At 40.7% G+C, this 18,511-nt stretch overlaps 1 protein-coding gene across 2 annotated transcripts in view; it reads left to right on the forward strand.

Annotated features, from left to right (window-relative positions):
• Positions 1 to 1,514: 1,514 nt before the first annotated feature.
• The window catches only part of LOC114412953 (elongation factor G-2, mitochondrial-like), a 72,934-nt gene continuing 55,937 nt past the window's right edge, over positions 1,515 to 18,511 (forward strand). For both annotated transcript variants that reach the window (XM_028377076.1, XM_028377084.1), the window contains exon 1: positions 1,515 to 2,009. In XM_028377076.1, the coding sequence (XP_028232877.1) occupies positions 1,617 to 2,009 (393 nt within the window). In that variant the 5' untranslated portion in view covers positions 1,515 to 1,616. The remainder of the gene's footprint in view (positions 2,010 to 18,511) is intronic.

Here is an 18,511-nt window from a genome sequence, read left to right on the forward strand (position 1 = left end):
AAGCAATCAATTTGCCCTTAACCTCACTTGGCTAACACTAAAATAAACCAATTTCCCATTAATCGACACCAATTTTGATAACTGAAAGTTGATTATGGGCAAATTCAACATGACTCAAAGCCAAACCTACCAAATGGACAATATTCAATTATCACATGAGGCAGGTTATTGAAATTGCAAAATTCGGTTACCAACAAATGCCCCTTGCATCTTTTAGTTGATGACAATAAGAGGAAGTTGAAAGATGCATTATGTTAGTCGAATTAAGATGTCATCATCAATGCTATATTACCTGCATCAATGCTCATTCTAGGCTAATATGATTTTATTGCATGTGAAAACTTGGATCTTTTGCAACTAAATGGGCTTTACAAAAAATAGACTTGCAATGTTTTATTAAACGCTTGCTATATACCCCCTAGCTTCACCTAAACCAGCTTGCAAAAAGTAGACCTACAATGTTAAGACAACACAATTAGTTGCCGCTAGCTTCACCTCTACTAGTTTGTAGAAAGTAGACTCATAATATTAGCTTAACACTGCTATATGCCCCTTAACTCCATTTGGACATCATTCTGGTCACAAATTCGACTACCATGACATTAGTTGTCGAACTGCTGTGATGATATCCAAACTTATCATAATTTTTAATGTTTTCTAGTTTAATTCATCTTAAATTAAAATATTAAAAATATCTTTAAACCTTATTAAGGCTTAAATATATTTTTAGTCCTTACAATTTAGTATTTTTTTTTTGTTTTATGTCCTTGCAAAATTATTTTTTATTTTTTAGTCATTGCAAATTATATTTGTTTTATTTTTCATCCTTATAGCACTTTAGATAACATTTTTTTCCATAGCTCGAAGTGCTATCTAAAGTGCTTTAGAGACTAAAAGCAAAATAAACATAATATGCAAGGACTAAAAACAATTTCTTTTGCAAGGATGAAAAACAAAAAAATAATGTTAAATTGCAATGACTAAAAAAGTATTTAAACCCTTTATTAGTATATGTAATATTTAAAAAGGCTTATAAATAATGTTTTAAAACCTGGACTGACCTGAAGGTTTGGCCGAGTCGGATGATCAATCAGATTGGACATATAGTTAACCTGGTGAGATCTGCTAAAACTCAATCGATTTTTGAATTTAGAACACTGAATTTTAACTTAACTAATGAACTTGTGAAGTTATATTAATTTTTCATGTATTTTTTTTAGTTTTTTTTACAAGATAATATATATTTTTTTAATACATACCATGTCATGCGAATCAATTAGTAATTTACTAGTTCGATAATCCAATGACCTTGTGCCTTGACCGGATTGATCACCAATTCGATTTTTAAAACTATGAATATGAGAATGTTTTCATCTTTTTTATTTATTTTTCCATTTTTACTCTTATATATATATATATAATATATTTCATTATAATCTCTATTTAAAAATTGTAATTACATATATATAATCTTTTTTTGCTACATGATTATATTATTTATTTTAGGAGAAATTTTTTTAACACTCGGAATCCGATCCACGTCCCCAGTTGGAACCCATTTCCGTAGTCAAAACCCCAGAGAACGTAGCCACAAGGGCAAAACCCTTCCCCCCGCCATGGCACGCGTATCCCGGTCCTCCCCCCCGCGCCTCCTCTACTCCCTCTGCTGCACCACTGCATCGCGGTCACCGGCGTCGTCCCTCATCGGCGGCGCCTTCCATCTCCGCCACTTTTCAGCCGGGAACGCGGCGCGCACGAAGCCGGACAAGGAGCCGTGGTGGAAGGAGTCAATGGAGCGGCTCCGCAACATCGGAATCTCGGCGCACATCGACTCCGGGAAGACAACTCTGACGGAGCGGGTTCTGTACTACACTGGTCGGATCCACGAAATCCACGAGGTCAGGGGCAGGGACGGCGTCGGCGCCAAGATGGACTCCATGGACTTGGAGAGGGAGAAGGGAATCACCATTCAGTCTGCTGCCACCTACTGCACTTGGAAAGATTATAAGGTTTGATTTTGTTTGTTGAATTGAAGCAGTGAAATAGATTTGGGAGAGTTTCTGGTGTCGGTTCAGTTCTAATTGAATTGAATTTATGCCCTGTTTGGATAAACTTCTCTATAAATGAAATAGATTTCTCCAAAAGCATCAGTTAGCTTATGCTTAAGTTGAGAATAAATTTTTAGGTAAGCTAATATGATTAGAACTTCTAGAAATTAGCTTATGCATAAGCTAATTTCAGCTTTTGGATAAGCTTATTTTATTTATTTTTTGTTTATAAGTTTAACAAACATGCCCTTAGACATGGAGGTAATGAGGTTTTGAAGAAATAGGAATCGGGACTGTAAGGTAGTAAGTACTGTTGTTACTATTTTCATTTGACAGTGGAAAAACATTTTAGACTGTCATCCAACTACAGGTTGTATGATAATGTTGACTTTTATAATAACTATTTCAAAAGTTACACTTGGTATGATTTAATGATTTGGTTGAGAGTGTGTAAAAATCATTACTACTATGTTTTTTGAAGTGAAATGAAGTTGGAAGAGTCAAAGAGTTTGTTATAAAGAGTTTGTGATGTTGGTTGATTTTAAATTGAATTGAATTTTGAACTAATAGGAATCAAGAAAAATAAAGGGGGAATTGAGATTTGAATGCTACTGCTGTTACTATTTTTATTATCAGTGTGAATTATGATTAATTATCAAGTTGTATCTAATTTTGAGGTGGTGGTAGTGTGGTTTTGAAGTAAAAGCTATCCAGAAAAAATGAAGGGGGGGGGGGGGGGGGTTGAATGATGAGTGCCTCCCTCTTTTTTAAGGTTTTGTAATTTGAGCGATGTTATTATTATAAAAAAGGGTTTAGGGAGGGGGTAAAGTGGGCAGCCATTAGAAGATTGAGAAAGTTGGAGGCTGCGAATATGATTTACCTTCAAGAAACAAAGAAAGAAATGATTGACAAAGCTATGTGTCAGGCGCTATGGGGGATGTAGAGGTTAATTGGGCGATGCAGTCAGTTAATAACACAGCAGGTGTTATATTGTGCATGTGGTGTGAAAAATCATTTAGACTTCACAGGAAAATCATTGGAAATGGTTTTATTCTCTTGGCGGAGGAATGGGTCAAAGAAGCACAGCAGGTTAACTGGTTAATATAGTTACCATTTATTCACCATGTGACATTCATAATAAGAGACTTCTTTGGGAGACCGTAAAGCAGCTGAAAGATGCAATGACAGGGGGACTTTGGTGTATCCTGGGTGACTTTAGCTCCATCAGGGACCCTGATGAACGATTTGGCAATTGCCATAGGTTATCCACAAATAACAACATCAAAGAATTTAATGAATGGATAGATGATTTGGAGGTTCTTGAAGCACCATGGATGGGTAGAAAGTTCACTTGATACAGACCAAATGGTGCATCTAGGAGCAGGTTGGACAGGTTTTTGGTACCGGAGTGGTTTGACAGATGGCCTGAAAGCTTTCAAACCACTCTGGTTAGGAATTTCTCAGATGATTGTCCAATTTTGCTTCGATCTAAGGTTGTTTATTGGGGTCCTAAACCGTTTAGGGTTTTGGACTGTTGGCTATCAGATAATTCCTTCAAGGAACTTGTTCATCAATGTTGGACATCTCATCAACAATCAGGTTGGGGAGGATACGTGCTCAAAGAAAAATTAAAACAGAGGATGAAGATTTGGAACAAGGAGCAGTTCGGTGATACCTTCAAAAAGGTCAAAAAGATTGAGTTCGAATTAAATAAATTGGAGGAAGACACAATCCAAAGACAGCTATCTTTCCAAGAAGACATGAAAAGGAAACAATTACAAGAAGCTCTATGGGTAGCGGCCCAAGCTCATGAATCTCTGTTGAGGCAGAAAGCGAGATCGAGATGGATCAAGGAGGGTGATTGCAATTCACGCTACTTCCACTTGATGATTAGTGCTAATTGCAGGAATAATTCTCTAAAGGGAATCATGATTGATGGGACTTGAATAGATGAGCCACATAAGGTGAAGGAGGAAGTAAGGACTTTCTTTTCACAAAGATTTCAAGAACCACATTATTGTAGGCCCAGGCTTGATGGTATCAATTTTTAGACAATCAACCATCATCAGAATAATATGTTGGTGGCCCCTTTTCAGGAGGAGGAAGTAAGGCAAGCTATTTGGGATTGTGGGAGTGAGAAATGCCTAGGTCCTGATGGCTTGAACTTCAAATTCATAAAGAAGTTTTGGCAGCTGTGTAAACCTGATATCCTTCGCTTTTTAGATGAATTCCATGCCAATGGTGTTTTCCCCAGGGGTTGTAATGCATCCTTCTTAGCATTAATCCCCAAGGTGTCTGGTCCACATCTCTTGAATGATTATTGACCTATCTCCCTTATAGGTTGTATGTATAAGATTGTGGCAAAACTGTTGGCTAAAAGAATGAAGAAGGTGATGCCATCTATCATAAATGAGACCCAATCTGCTTTTATTGAAGGGAGACATTTACTTCATAGTGCACTCATAGCAAATGAGGTGATACATGAAGCCAAGAGGAGTAACAAATCATGTCTTGTCTTCAAAGTGGATTATGAAAAGGCATATGACTCGGTTTTATGGAATTTTTTGTTATATATGCTGAAGGGAACAGGTTTCAGTCCGAAATGGATCAAGTGGATTGAAGGGTGTATGAAATCTGCATCTATTTCAGTTTTGGTGAATGGTAGCCCGACAGCTGAGTTCTTACCTCAAAGGGGTCTTAGGCAAGGGAATCCATTGGCACCCTTCCTATTTAATATTGTTGCTGAAGCTTTGACTGGGTTGGTGAGAAGAGCTATGGAGGAAAATCTGTATAAGGGCTTCCTAGTTGGTACCAATAATGTACCCATCAGCATCCTACAGTATGCGGATGACACAATCTTTTTTGGGAAAGCGTCTAAGGAGAATGTTGAAGCCATAAAAGTTATCCTAAGGTCTTTTGAATTGGTCTTTGGCTTAAAGATCAATTTTGCTAAGAGCTGTTTTGGAGCTTTCGGAATAACAAATCAATGGAAGCAAGCTGCGGCCAATTACTTTAATTGTGGTTTGCTGGCTTTTCCTTTTGTTTATCTTGACATACCCATAGGGGTCAACTCGAGGAGGTGTCAGATGTGGGACTTGATCATCCAAAATTGTGAGAGAAAACTAGCAAAATGGAAGTGAAGACACATTTTGTTTGGGGGGAGAGTGACATTAATACAGTCCGTACTAACATCAATTCCTATCTATTTCTTTTCTATTTGATTGTGAAATTGACTTGGCTATCAGTTTCCTTGGAGAGGTTGAAGGCAGGCCCATACAGCAACAGGGAGATGATGAATGGGAGTGGATAGGACACCCATCAGGTACATACTCTACACACAATGCTTATCAGTTGTTATGGGAGGGGGGAGCAGTTGAAAGTAAGGAGGATTGTTTTGCGGAGATATGAAAATTAAGGATCCCTAGAAAAACTGCGGTATTTGCGTGGAGACTATTTAGAGATAGATTGCCAACAAAGAAAAATTTGCAGAGGAGACAAGTGCAGATTTTGGATCAGTTATGCCCTTTTTGTGGTAGTGTGGAGGAGGAGGCATCCCATTTATTCATTCACTGCATAAAAATCCAGCCTATTTGGTGGGAAACCATGTCGTGGATGAATATTAAAAGTGCTCTTCCATTTAACCCAAAATGTCATTTCCTCGAACATTCATTTGTTCAGGTGGATGGCATAAGGGTCAAGAGATGGGAATGTTGGTGGGTGGCATAAGGGTCAAGAGATGGCAATGTTGGTGGGTGACTGTGGCATGGTCCATTTGACAGATGCGAAACATAATTATATTCTCCAATGCAATTTTCAATGGCAACAAGTTGGTCGAGGATGCAATGTTCTTAATTTGGACTTGGCTTAGAAACTTCAAGAAAGATTTCACACTTCACTTTAATCAATGGCCAAGTCATATTCGACAAGGCTTTTTGTATCAGTAGAGGGTAGTTTTTGCTTCGATTTTTAGCAGCTGTATATTACTTATGTAACCATAATATGGTTCCTAATCAAACTATATTAGTTTCACTGAGGAACCATGTTTATGGAATCCTATCTATGTACAAAGTACCTCTGGTACTTCAATCCTATATATATATATATATATATATATATATATATCTATTTTTGCCGATCCAAAAAAAAAATTATAAAAAAATTTGAGTGTTATTATCATTATCAATGTGGTTATGATTATCTCTGATCATGCTTAACTGAAATGGGTGGGGAAAAAGTGAAAAAAAAAGATGTGCTAAAATGAAGCAAATTGTATCTTGAATAGAAGTCAATCAGAAATGTTGAAAAATTAGATAGACTACTTGTTTTACTTGCTTGTAGTATGACGGGAAGGTAAACTGACATAAACTTGCTCCTAGTATTTTTTATCTCCCTCTTTGTCTTACATATTTAAGAGAGTATACATTACTTGCTGTGTTTCTTTTTGTTTTTGTCGGTTAACTTAACTGATATTCTAACTACTGTAGTTAGTTATTAGTCTGTTATCAGTTTAGTTTAGTTAGTTAGTGCCGGAATTGAAGACAAACAGTGACGACGACCATGATGGGCGCGTCATACCGGTGCCGGAAACGAAGACAGACGGTGAGGACGACCATGGAGCAATCCTAGTATCCAGTGGTTATCGCGACTGCAATTATCCACTGGGTAACGTCGTTAGCCCGTGGACGCTACGCAGTACCTGTCAGGTCACATCAGATCACCAGGCGAGGAACGCAGGGCCACAGCTAACGGACACCTACCCTCAGGATACGCGATCCAAACAAGGGGAGATGATGCGTGTCGGGGGCGCAACCTCTGCTGGAAGTGAGAACTTGATTCACGATAAAGGAAAAAGAGTTATGGGGGAAAGTAGCGGAGCAGCAGCGGCATGGAAGGTATCAGCAAAAGCAATAGGTGACGTGGCAGCAACAAGCAACGTGGTAGAATTTGAAAAGGCTGGGGTTGAAAATTTCAAAATTAAGAAGACACAGGTGGCAGCATTTGAAAAAGCAGCGTGTGAGGAAGTGGATACCAGTCATGTGAAGGGAGGAAGGCCCATTAATAGAGTGGGGCTTTCTATTTGCACCCCCATACAGCACAAACAACCTTTGGGCCTTATTTTGCAAAATAGTAATGGAGGACTTGATAGCAACTGCAAGGTATATTCAAGACAGAGGAGGTATCAAAAGAAAACTCATATGGGCCAGCCTTCACCTATTGATGAGACAGAAATAGGTCTGTGTAGCTTCCATACCCAGCACCTTCAGGACGTGGTACTAGATGGGTCTGCTGCCAATAACTATAATGACTCCACAACAAAGAAAGCATCACACAACGAAGGTACAGAGGAAATTGTGGAGCTACAACACTGTCAAGAGGCAACCAACATGTGGAATCGGGCTAAACAATTAGGGGCTACAGGAGGAGATGATCAGCAAATAATCATTGAGAAAATAAAGGAAATGGAGGAGAGAGATAAGAAGGAAGCAGAGAGGTTGGGAAACAGTAGCGGTTATCCATGAATATTATATCATACAATGTCAGGGGATTAGGGAGGGGGGTAAAATGGGCAGCCATTCGAAGACTGATCAAGAAGGAGAATGTGGACATGATTTGTTTACAGGAGACAAAGAAAGAGTCAATCGATAAAACAATGTGTCAATCACTGTGGGGGGATGCTGAGGTCAGTTGGGAGATGCAACCCGCTAATAACACAACAGTTGATATTTTATGCTTGTGGAGTGAAAAAACATTTAAACTTCAAACGAAAGTTATCAGTAGTGGTTTTATTTTCCTGAGAGGAGAATGGATTAGGGAGGCACAACAAATCAATATACTCACAATCTATTCCCCATGCAAAATACGAAATAAGAGGACATTGTGGGATCAGGTAAAGCAGCTGAAACATTCACTATCGGGGGATCTTTGGTGCATCTTGGGTGATTTCAACAGCATCAGGGACCCAGCTGAAAGATTTGGAATCTGCCAAAGAGACTCAGGGATTAACGGCATCAAGGAGTTCAATGATTGGATAGATGATTTGGAGCTGGTTGAAGCACAAGCTTCAATTCAGATCTCAAGAGTGTGTATTCTTGGGTTATTCTCCTTCACACAAAGGTTACAAGTGTCTAGCTGCTGATGACAGATTGTATATTTCTAAAGATGTCATTTTCAATGAAAATAGCTTCCCTTATCCTACCCTATTTCTTGAGCCATCTTCAGTAACTTGAGGTTCCTAATTCTACATCCACCCTTACTGTGTTACCTTCCTCTCAGCTTGCATCATCATCTAGTAACACAAATAACACCTTATCCTCACTTCATCTCATTCATCATCTGTTTCACCTGATCACAGTGAACAGCATGCAGCTTCCTAGCACTTCTCATTCACAACCCTTGAATGTCACTGATATTGACTTACCTCCAGACCAAAATCCCATCTTATCACAAGACCAAACCAATACTACTATACCACAAGACCAAAGTTGCACCTTTTCTCCTACTGATACTGTACCAAACAGACATCTGAATACCCATCCTATGTGTACCCGTGCTAAGTCGGGTATTGTTAAACCCAGAATTAATCCTACTCTTTTACTAGTTCATCTTGAACCCAAATCAACCAAAACTGCTCTGGCTGATCCTTCTTGGTATTCAGCTATGCAATCTGAATATGATGCTTTAATAAGGAGTGGTACTTGGACTTTAGTTGATCTCCCTCCTACTAGAACAACAATTTGGTGTAAGTGGGTGTTTAGAGTAAAGGAAAGTCTGGATGGCTCAGCCAACAAGTATAAAGTTAGGCTTGTTGCTAAGGGTTTTCACCAACAGTTGGGATTTGATTATAAGGAGACCTTTTCTCCTGTAATCAAACTATCACTGTTAGGTTGATTCTTTCTCTTGCTATTTCTCACAACTGGCCCCTTCAACAGCTTGATGTTAACAATGCCTTCCTTAATGGCATTCTTGAGGAAGAAGTTTACATGACTCAACCTCCTAGATGTGTGTCTTCCAATAAGACTCAAGTATGTAGACTACATAAATCTATTTATGGCCTAAAGCAGGCTCCTAGAGCCTGGTTTGACAAACTAAAAACTATTCTTACCAGCTTCAAGTTTTCTTCAAGCAAATGTGATCCTTCTTTCTTTGTTTAGAATCAGTTTGTTGTCATCTTAGTTTATGTAGATGATGTCGAAGAAGGAGAACATTGACAAGAACATATGTCAAGCACTGTGGGGGGACACTGAAGTTGGGAAGCGCAGCCTGCATCTAACACAGCAGGAAGGATCTTATGCATTTGGAGTGAAGAAACTTTCAAATTACAAAGCAAAGTCATTGGCAGAGGTTTCATTTTGCTGATAGGCCAATGGCTTAAGGAGGCTCAACAAGTCCATATTGTCAGCATTTACTCACCATGTGACATTCAGAATAAAAGAATCTTATGGGAAAACAGCTGAGAAATTCACACAACGGAGGACTATGGTGCATTTTGGGTGACTTCAACAATGTTAGAAATCCATCAGAGAGGTTGGGTCATTGTTAGAGGGGGGAGGGGGATAATAGCATTAAGGAGTTTAATGACTGGATTGAAGAGATGGAGGTAGATGACACGCCATGGGTGGGAAGAAAATTCACTTGGTTCTGCCTTCTTCGAATGGATCTGCTAGAAGCAAGTTGGACAAATTTTTAGTATCTCATGATTGGATTGCTAAATGGCCTGCAACCACCCAATTCACCTTGGATAGAAATTTCTCAGATCATTGTCCAATTTTGCTAAGGTCGAAGTTCATAGATTGGGGACCCAAACCTTTTAGGGTTCTTGATTGTTGGCTTCTAGACAGCTCATTCAACAGGACTGTGCATGATTGCTGGACATCCACTCAGCAAAGTGGGTGGGGAGGTTATGTGCTTAAAGAAAAAATAAAACGCCTCAAAATAAGACTGAAGAATTGGAATAAGGAACAATATGGGGACACCTCTAAGAAGATCAAGCAGGTTCAAGAGGAGTTAAGCAAGTTGGAAGAGGATACAATTGACAAACAATTATCTCCCCAGGATGCCATGTCTAGGAAGCAGTTACAGGAAGCATTGTGGATAGCTGCCCAATCACATGAGTCTTTACTAAGGCAGGAAGCTAGATCAAGATGGATTAGAGAAGGTGATTACAACTCAAGGTACTTTCATATGATGACGAATGCGACTCGCAGGAATAATCTATTGAAAGGAATCATGATTGATGTGTCCTGGGTTGATGAACCTCAAAAGGTGAAGGAGGCAGTTAGATTGTTCTTCCTACAAAGATTTCAAGAATCTGATCCACACAGACCAAGACTAGACGAAATTCGTTTTCAGAAAATTAATCAACAACAAAATGATATGTTGTTGGGGCGATTCCAGGAGGTGGAAGTAAAAGAGTCTGTTTGGGATTGTGGGAGTGAGAAAAATCCAGGTCCAGATGGTCTCAATTTCAAGTTTATCAAGAAGTTCTGGCAAATCATAAAGCCTGATATCCTTCGATTTTTGGATGAATTCTACATTAACAGACGTTTCCCAAGGGGTTGTAATGCATCTTTTATAGCCTTAATTCCTAAGGTGGCTGACCCACAAGTCTTGAATGATTATAGACCTATTTCATTAATAGGTTATGTATACCCATGATTTTTCTCACTCCCACAATCCCAAACAGGCTCTTTGAGGGATAAATCCCATCTTGAATGATGGGGTTTTGCCTCAAATGGATCCAATGGATTGAGGGGTGCTTATCATCTGCGTCTATTTTGATTCTGGTGAATGGAGTCCCTCGGCAGAATTTATCCCTCAAAGAGGCCTCAGGCAAGGGGATCCACTTGCGCCCCTTCTTTTTAATATTGTTGCTGAAGGTCTAAATAGACTGATGAGACAATCTGTGGAGAAAAATCTCTTTAGAGGGTTTCCAGTGGGGAGAAACAAAGTGGACATTAGCATTTTACAATATGTGGATGACACAATATTCTTTGGTGAGGCGTCAATGGAGAATACTAAGGCAATCAAATCAATTTTGAGGACCTTTGAACTTGCATCGGGTCTCAAAATTAATTTTGCAAAAAGCAGTTTTGGAGCAATTGGTATGCCAGAATCGTGGAAGCAAAATGCAGCTAATTTCTTGAATTGTAGCCTGCTGTCCATTCCTTTTTGTCTACTTGGGGATACCCATTGGGGCAAACCCAAGGCGGCGTCAGTTGTGGGATCCCATCATCAATAAGTATGAGAGGAAATTAGCAAAATGGAAGCAGAGACACATATCTTTTGGGGGGAGAGTTACTCTTATACAGTCAGTCTTAACTTCTATTCCCATTTATTTCTTCTCATTTTTCAGGATTCCTAGAAGGGTTGGTGGACAGGCTGGAGTGCATACAACGCAGATTTATTTGGGGTGGTGGACCTGACCAAAACAAGATTGCTTGGATCAAATGGGAGACAGTTTGTCTCCCAAAAGAAAAAGGGGGTTTGGGAATCAAGGACATCAACAGCTTCAACCTTGCACTGCTTGGCAAATGGAAATGAAGTCTATTCCAACATTATCAAGAATTATGGGCTAGGGTATTGGAGTCAAAGTATGGTGGATGGAGGAGCCTAGATGAAGCATCACGAGATACTAATGATTCCATATGGTGGAGGGATCTAAAAATGACTCTTCACCATCCACAACAGGAAAATGCTTTTCTTAATGGAATGGTGTGGAGGGTGGGGTGTGGTGATAAAATTAAGTTCTCGAAGGATAGGTGGATTGGTGGTGAGACAACATTGTTAGGAAAATACCCTAGGCTATACCTCAATTCCTGCCAACGGAATCAGCTCATTCAGCAGATGGGAGCTCATAAAGACATAGGATGGGAGTGGGACTTCAAATGGGGGAGGCACTTGTTTGACAGTGAGATTACTATGGCTGCTAGCTTCCTAAATGATGTGGAAGGCAGCCAAATTCAACCGAATAGAAGGGATGATTGGGCTTGGAAACCAGACCCAAGTGGCCAAAATTCAGCAAAAAGTGCCTATGATGTGTTGAGGGGAGACTTAATAGAGGGGAATGATGTTGAAGTTTTCGAAGAAATATGGAAGCTAAGGATTCCAACCAAAGTTTCAGTTTTTGCATGGAGATTACTTAGAGATAGACTGCCAACTAAATCAAACTTGCGAAGGCGACAAGTGGAAATTAATGACTCAAGATGCCCATTTTGTAGGAGCATAGAGGAGGATGCAGCACACTTATTCCTTCACTGCAGTAAAATTCTCCCTATATGGTGGGAATCTATGTCTTGGGTGAACATTCTTGGTGCCTTTCTGCAAAACCCAAGGCAACATTTCTCACAACATGTGTCTGCTGTGGCTAAGGGAATTCGGGCTAATAGATGGAGGTGTTGGTGGTTAGCCTTTACATGGTCTGTATGGCAGCTGAGGAACAAGATCATTTTCTCTAATGACACTTTCAATGGCAATAAATTCATGGAGGACACCACATTCTTACTTTGGACATGGCATAGAAATTTCGAGAAAGATTTTCTAATTCATTATAATCATTGGTCATCTAATCTTACAGCTGCTTTTGTTTATTAGCCGAGGGTAGAAGCCATAGGTTACTGGTAGCTATATCACACTGTTACTACCCAGCTTTTGGTTCCCATCGAGACCGTTGTTAGTCTGATTTATGGAACCAATTGACTAGATCTCTATGTAATCATTGTACCTCTGATACTTGGATATATATATATATATCTTTGCTGACCCAAAAAAAAAAATGTAAATGATGTCATTATCATGGGTAACAACACCACTTTGGTTCATTCTCTTGTTTCAAAACTGAATTCTGTTTTCTCCCTCAGATCTTGGTGACTTGGACTATTTTTTGGGTATTGAAGTTCAAAGACAGAATGATGGTTCTCTCATTATAACTTTATCAAAGTATATCAAAGATCTCTTGGCCAAGACTAAAATGGATGAATCAAATCCTATCTCTTCTCCTATGGTTGGGGGTTGTAAATTGACCAAGTTTTGCTCTGAAGAATTTTCTAATCCTACCTTATATAGGTCCATAGTTGGTGCTTTGCAGTATGCTACTATTACAAGACCTGAGATTAGTTTCTCTGTCAACAAGGTTTGTCAGTTCATGTCTAAACCTTCTGAGCAACATTGGTTTGTTGTAAAAAGGATTCTAAGGTATCTTAAGGGTACTGTTTCTTGGGGTCTACACTTTCAGTCTGCTTCTCTTAGGCATCCCTTTCCTCTTCATGCCTATTGTGATGCAGATTGGACCTCTGATCTTGATGATAGGAGGTCTCTTCCGGAGCTGCTATTTTTCTTGGACCTAATCTCATCTCTTGGTGGTCTAAGAAGCAATCAGTTGTTGCAATGTCTAGTACCGAGGCAGAATATAGAAGCATGGCACTTATTGCAGCAGAAGTTACTTGGATTCAGTCTCTTCTTTCTAAACTCCAAGTAGCTTACACTGCTCCTATTATTATGTGTGACCACATCAGCACTGTTTCATTAGCTCATAATCCTGTTCTTCACTCAAGAACCAAGCATATGGAGCTTGATCTATTTTTTGACAGAGAGAAAGTTCTCACCAAACAACTCAATGTTGTTCATGTTCCTGCCTTGTATCAACTGGCTGATATTCTGACCAAGGCTCTATCTCCTTCATTTCTTTCATTCAGGTCCAAGCTCAGAGTAGTTGAACGCCATTCTTCCAACCCCTCATGAGCTTGCGGGGGAGTATAAGAGAGTATACATTACTCGCAGTGTTTCTTTTTGTTTCTGTCAGTTAACTTAATGATGGACGCTGATGATGATGTAGAAGAACTCAAAAAGCTGGACATCGCAAGGATTTTAATCAGGACATCATGGAAGCCACTCATACAGCACACTGTGAACGTCCACATACAAGGAGAGTTATATGAGGTGAACATAGTGGAGGAAAGTGGGAAGTCATGTGCTAACTGTCAGCGCCGGCAATGGAGTGACCATAGCTCATCGGATGAAATACTGTCGGACGAAAGCGAAGATGGAGAAATATGGGAAGACATCCCGACATCGCGCTGGACTCGCATGCAACAACAAAATAAAGAGGCGGATTACGGGGGGATCAAGGGAGGAGCTTCGTCGTTGGGGTCTTTGGAGGAACCGAGGAGGTTGCTGGGAGGAAACACACCTCGCGACGATAACCTACAAGAAGTTTGGCCAAGTCCCAAACAAGGAAGAGCGGAGGGGGAGGACAGAATGGCGGTGGCAAACACGGTGGCAAACACGCATGTCAGAGCGACGCAGGTGACGGCGGAAATCCCAGTCGACATCGACACGCCGGAGGGTACTAGGGACGCATCGCAGACCATGGAGAATATCGTGAAGCCAACGTCGCCGGAAAATTCGGTAGGGGAAGCTGAAGGAGACGAACCACTACGGGTAACCACTGGGCTTTGCGATGGACCAGAACTGGGGGACAAAGCTGTTGACTGTCAGGTAATATCGAAGTCTGTCATCATGCAGAGAGAAGATGCTCCGGTGCAGAGGCATGGTAGGGTGGAGCAGGGGACAGTACAGCTACCTTCGAACCAAAAGGAAGGTCTGATGCATAAGGGAAGCTGTGTTCCAGGGGAAAAAGCAGGAAATAATCACGAAAGAGGAAAAGGGGGGACAGATATGAACGTTGAAGAGAAGAAGAGGGGCTTTAAAATTGAAGAACCACATGACAAGCGCATGGGATGGGAAGTGGATGAGGCTTTTCATATTCACACCCCCACTAATATATTTCACCCCCAAACATCAGATCTAAATAGCCCGAGTCAAGCCCAATGCAGCTCCTGGCAAGTGTACTCCCGAAAAGGTAGGGGCAAAAAGAAACTAGCCCATGGAAGTGCCGGTAACAGCCTGCGGGATACCATAGCATATGATATTACCTCTATTTCATCCCAACACCAGAAAATGGCCGATAACCAAGCAGAACGACAGCTAAGCAATCCATTGCAGCAACACACAGCCCAATCACAATTGAAGATTGATGGGGATTTCCAATCAGCAAACAATTATCCAGAGGCAGAAAGCACTTGGAGAATGGTCACAGAATTAGGGCTGACTACCCACAACCCCAATAAAGACTATGTTCAGCAGATGTTGGATTTGGAGAGAAGAGATGTTGAAGAGGTTGAGAGGTTGGGGAGCAGAAGACAGAACCAATGAACATTATGTCATATAATGTAAGAGGGTTGGGGAGGGGGGTTAAGTGGCCTACAATTCGAAGGATGGTCAGGGAGAATTACATAGATATGCTATGCCTACAGGAAACAAAAAAGGAGTCTGTTGACAAATCCATGTGCATTGCCTTGTGGGGGGATTCAGAAATTAGCTGGGAATCTCACCCTGCGGTCAACTCGGTTGGGGGCATTCTATGTATATGGAATGACAATAGATTCAAGGTAGAAAGAAGAAGTACAGGAGCTGGATTCATTATGCTGACAGGCAAATGGAAACAGGAAGCACAACCAGTACACTTAATTAATATATATTCACCGTGTAATCTACAAGATAAAAGGATGTTGTGGGAAAACATTAGACAGTTGAAATATCAAAGTCCTGAAGGCTACTGGTGTATAGTTGGAGATTTTAATAATATTAGGAATGCTGCAGATAGAATGGGTTCAAGTCAAAGGGGGCTGCATGAGGGAAATATCAGGGAATTTAATGATTGGATAGCGGAGCTGGAAGTAGAAGAAGCACCTTGGGTGGGGAAGCGTTTTACCTGGTTCAGACCAAACGGAAGTGCTAAGAGTAAGCTGGATAGGTTTTTGATATCACCAGAATGGTTATCAAAGTGGTCTGCGTCATCACAATATACACTTAAGAGGAACTTTTCAGACCATTGCCCTATCATGCTCAAATCTCAGAGTATTGACTGGGGTCCGAGGCCTTTTCGTGTTCTAGACTGCTGGCTTAAAAATCAGTCCTTCAAGCAGCTGGTTCAACAAAGCTGGTCCAATAATAATCAAAGAGGGTGGGGAGGATATGTACTAAAACAGAAAATCAAAGCTCTCAAAGTCAGCATCAAGGAGTGGAACAAGACCCACTATGGAGACACTTTCAGTAGATTCAAGAAAATAGAAGCAGACCTAAATAAGATGGAAGAGGAGTCAGATGATAGGTTGCTGAGTCAGCAAGAGCTAGAAGTTAGAAGGCAGCTGCAGCAGCAGTTATGGGAGGCAGCTCAAGCACATGAGTCTTTATTGAGGCAAAAGGCAAGAGCAAAGTGGATCAAACAGGGAGATTGTAATACCAGATTTTTTCACCTACTGATAAATTCGAGGAGGAACAATTGCTTGAAGGGGGTGCTGATTGATGGCGTGTGGAGAGAGGAGCCCATAATAGTCAAAGAGGAGGTGCGGAATTTTTTCATGCAAAGATTTCAAGAAGCTGATCATGCAAGACCCAGACTTGATGGTATTCATTTTCAGTCCATTGATTTCCAGCAAAACCAAATGCTGGTGGAGCGTTTTACTGAGGAGGTTAGGAGGGCGGTGTGGAGTTGTGGTAGCGATAAGAGTCCGGGTCCGGATGGGCTCAATTTTAAATTCATCAAGAACTTTTGGGATATCATAAAACCAGATTTCCTAAGATTTCTAGATGAATTCCATGTAAATGGAGTGGTGCCAAAGGGCCTTAATGCATCTTTCATCGCTTTAATTCCAAAGGTAGCAGATCCTCAGTTGTTGAACGAGTATAGGCCTATCTCACTGATAGGTTGTACCTATAAGATATTGGCTAAGATTTTGGCAAATAGATTGAAGAAGGTCATGAATTCCCTCATAAGTGAACGACAATCAGCATTTATAGAAGGCAGACACATGCTCCACAGTGTGTTAATAGCAAATGAAGTAGTGGAAGAAGTCAAAAGAGGTCAAAAGTCATGTCTCATCTTCAAAGTCGATTATGAGAAGGCGTATGATTCGGTGGCGTGGGATTTCCTTAAGTACATGATGACTAGAATGGGTTTTTGTGATAAGTGGATTCATTGGATTGATGGCTGTCTAAGATCAGCATCGGTATTAGTTCTCGTTAATGGCAGCCCCTCATCTGAGTTTAGGCCACAAAGAGGACTCAGGCAGGGGGATCCATTATCACCTTTGCTTTTTAACATAGTTGCTGAAGGTCTAAATGGCCTTATGACCAATGCTATGGAGAAAAGGTTCTTTAAGGGATTTCTCTCAGACACAAATACTGTGGAAATCAGTCTCCTTCAGTACGCAGACGATACTATATTCTTCGGGGAGGCAACCATGGAGAATGTTAGAGCAATCAAAGCCATTTTGAGGGCGTTTGAGCTTGCGTTGGGTTTAAAGATTAATTTTGCAAAAAGTAGTTGTGGGGCGTTCGGTGTGGCAGAAGAATGGATGAATGAGGCAGCCAATTATTTACATTGTAGCTTGATGGCCTTTCCTTTCACATATCTTGGTATCCCTATTGGGGCCAATCCGAGAAGATGCCAAACGTGGGACCCTATCATCACTAAATGCGAGAGAAAATTAGAGAGATGGAAACAAAGACATTTGTCTTTCGGGGAGAGAGTGACTCTCATAAATTCGGTGCTAACGTCATTGCCTATTTACTTTTTCTCTTTTTTCAGGGTACCCAAAAAGGTGGTGAACAAGCTAGTGCGACTTCAGAGAAATTTCCTATGGGGTGGTGCATCCGAGCAAATGAAAATTGCTTGGATCAAGTGGGATACGGTATGCTTGCCAAAGGAGGAAGGTGGATTTGGGGTTAAAGGCATCACATCCTTTAATGTTTCACTTATGGGCAAATGGAAATGGGAGTTATTTCAAAGGCCGGGGGAGTTATGGGCAAGAGTACTTAATTCAAAGTATGGAGGTTGGAGAAGTTTGAATGAAGAACCGAGAGCTGTAAAAGAATCTACATGGTGGAGGGATTTGAAGAAATTATGTCAACATCCACAGCAGGGACAGCTTCTAAATAATTCAATAAGATGGCAGATTGGGTGTGGAGACCAAGCTAAATTCTGGGAGGATGCATGGACTGGAGGTGGGAATAAGCTACTAGAGAAGTACCCTCGGTTATTCACCATATCGGAACAGCAAAACCTTTTGATTCAGAACATGGGAACTCATAAAGATTCTGGCTGGGAATGGGATTTTAAGTGGCGAAGAGCTGTATTTGATAACGAGATAGAGATGGCAGTGTCATTCATCCAAGAGCTGGAACAAATCAGAATCAGACCCACAATTGATGACCAGTGGGTGTGGACAGCTGACCCATCTGGCCAGTACTCAGCTAAGAGTGCATACAATGTACTTAGACAGCATGTAACTGTGGAAGGTCAGGGGGATGAGTTTAAGGAACTATGGAAGATCAAGGTTCCATCTAAAGCGGCTGTGTTTGTTTAGAGACTGCTCATGGATAGGCTACCGACTAGAGAAAACCTG

The sequence above is a fragment of the Glycine soja genome, chromosome 1, assembly GCF_004193775.1.
Source record: "Glycine soja cultivar W05 chromosome 1, ASM419377v2, whole genome shotgun sequence".
Lineage (NCBI taxonomy): Eukaryota > Viridiplantae > Streptophyta > Magnoliopsida > Fabales > Fabaceae > Glycine > Glycine soja.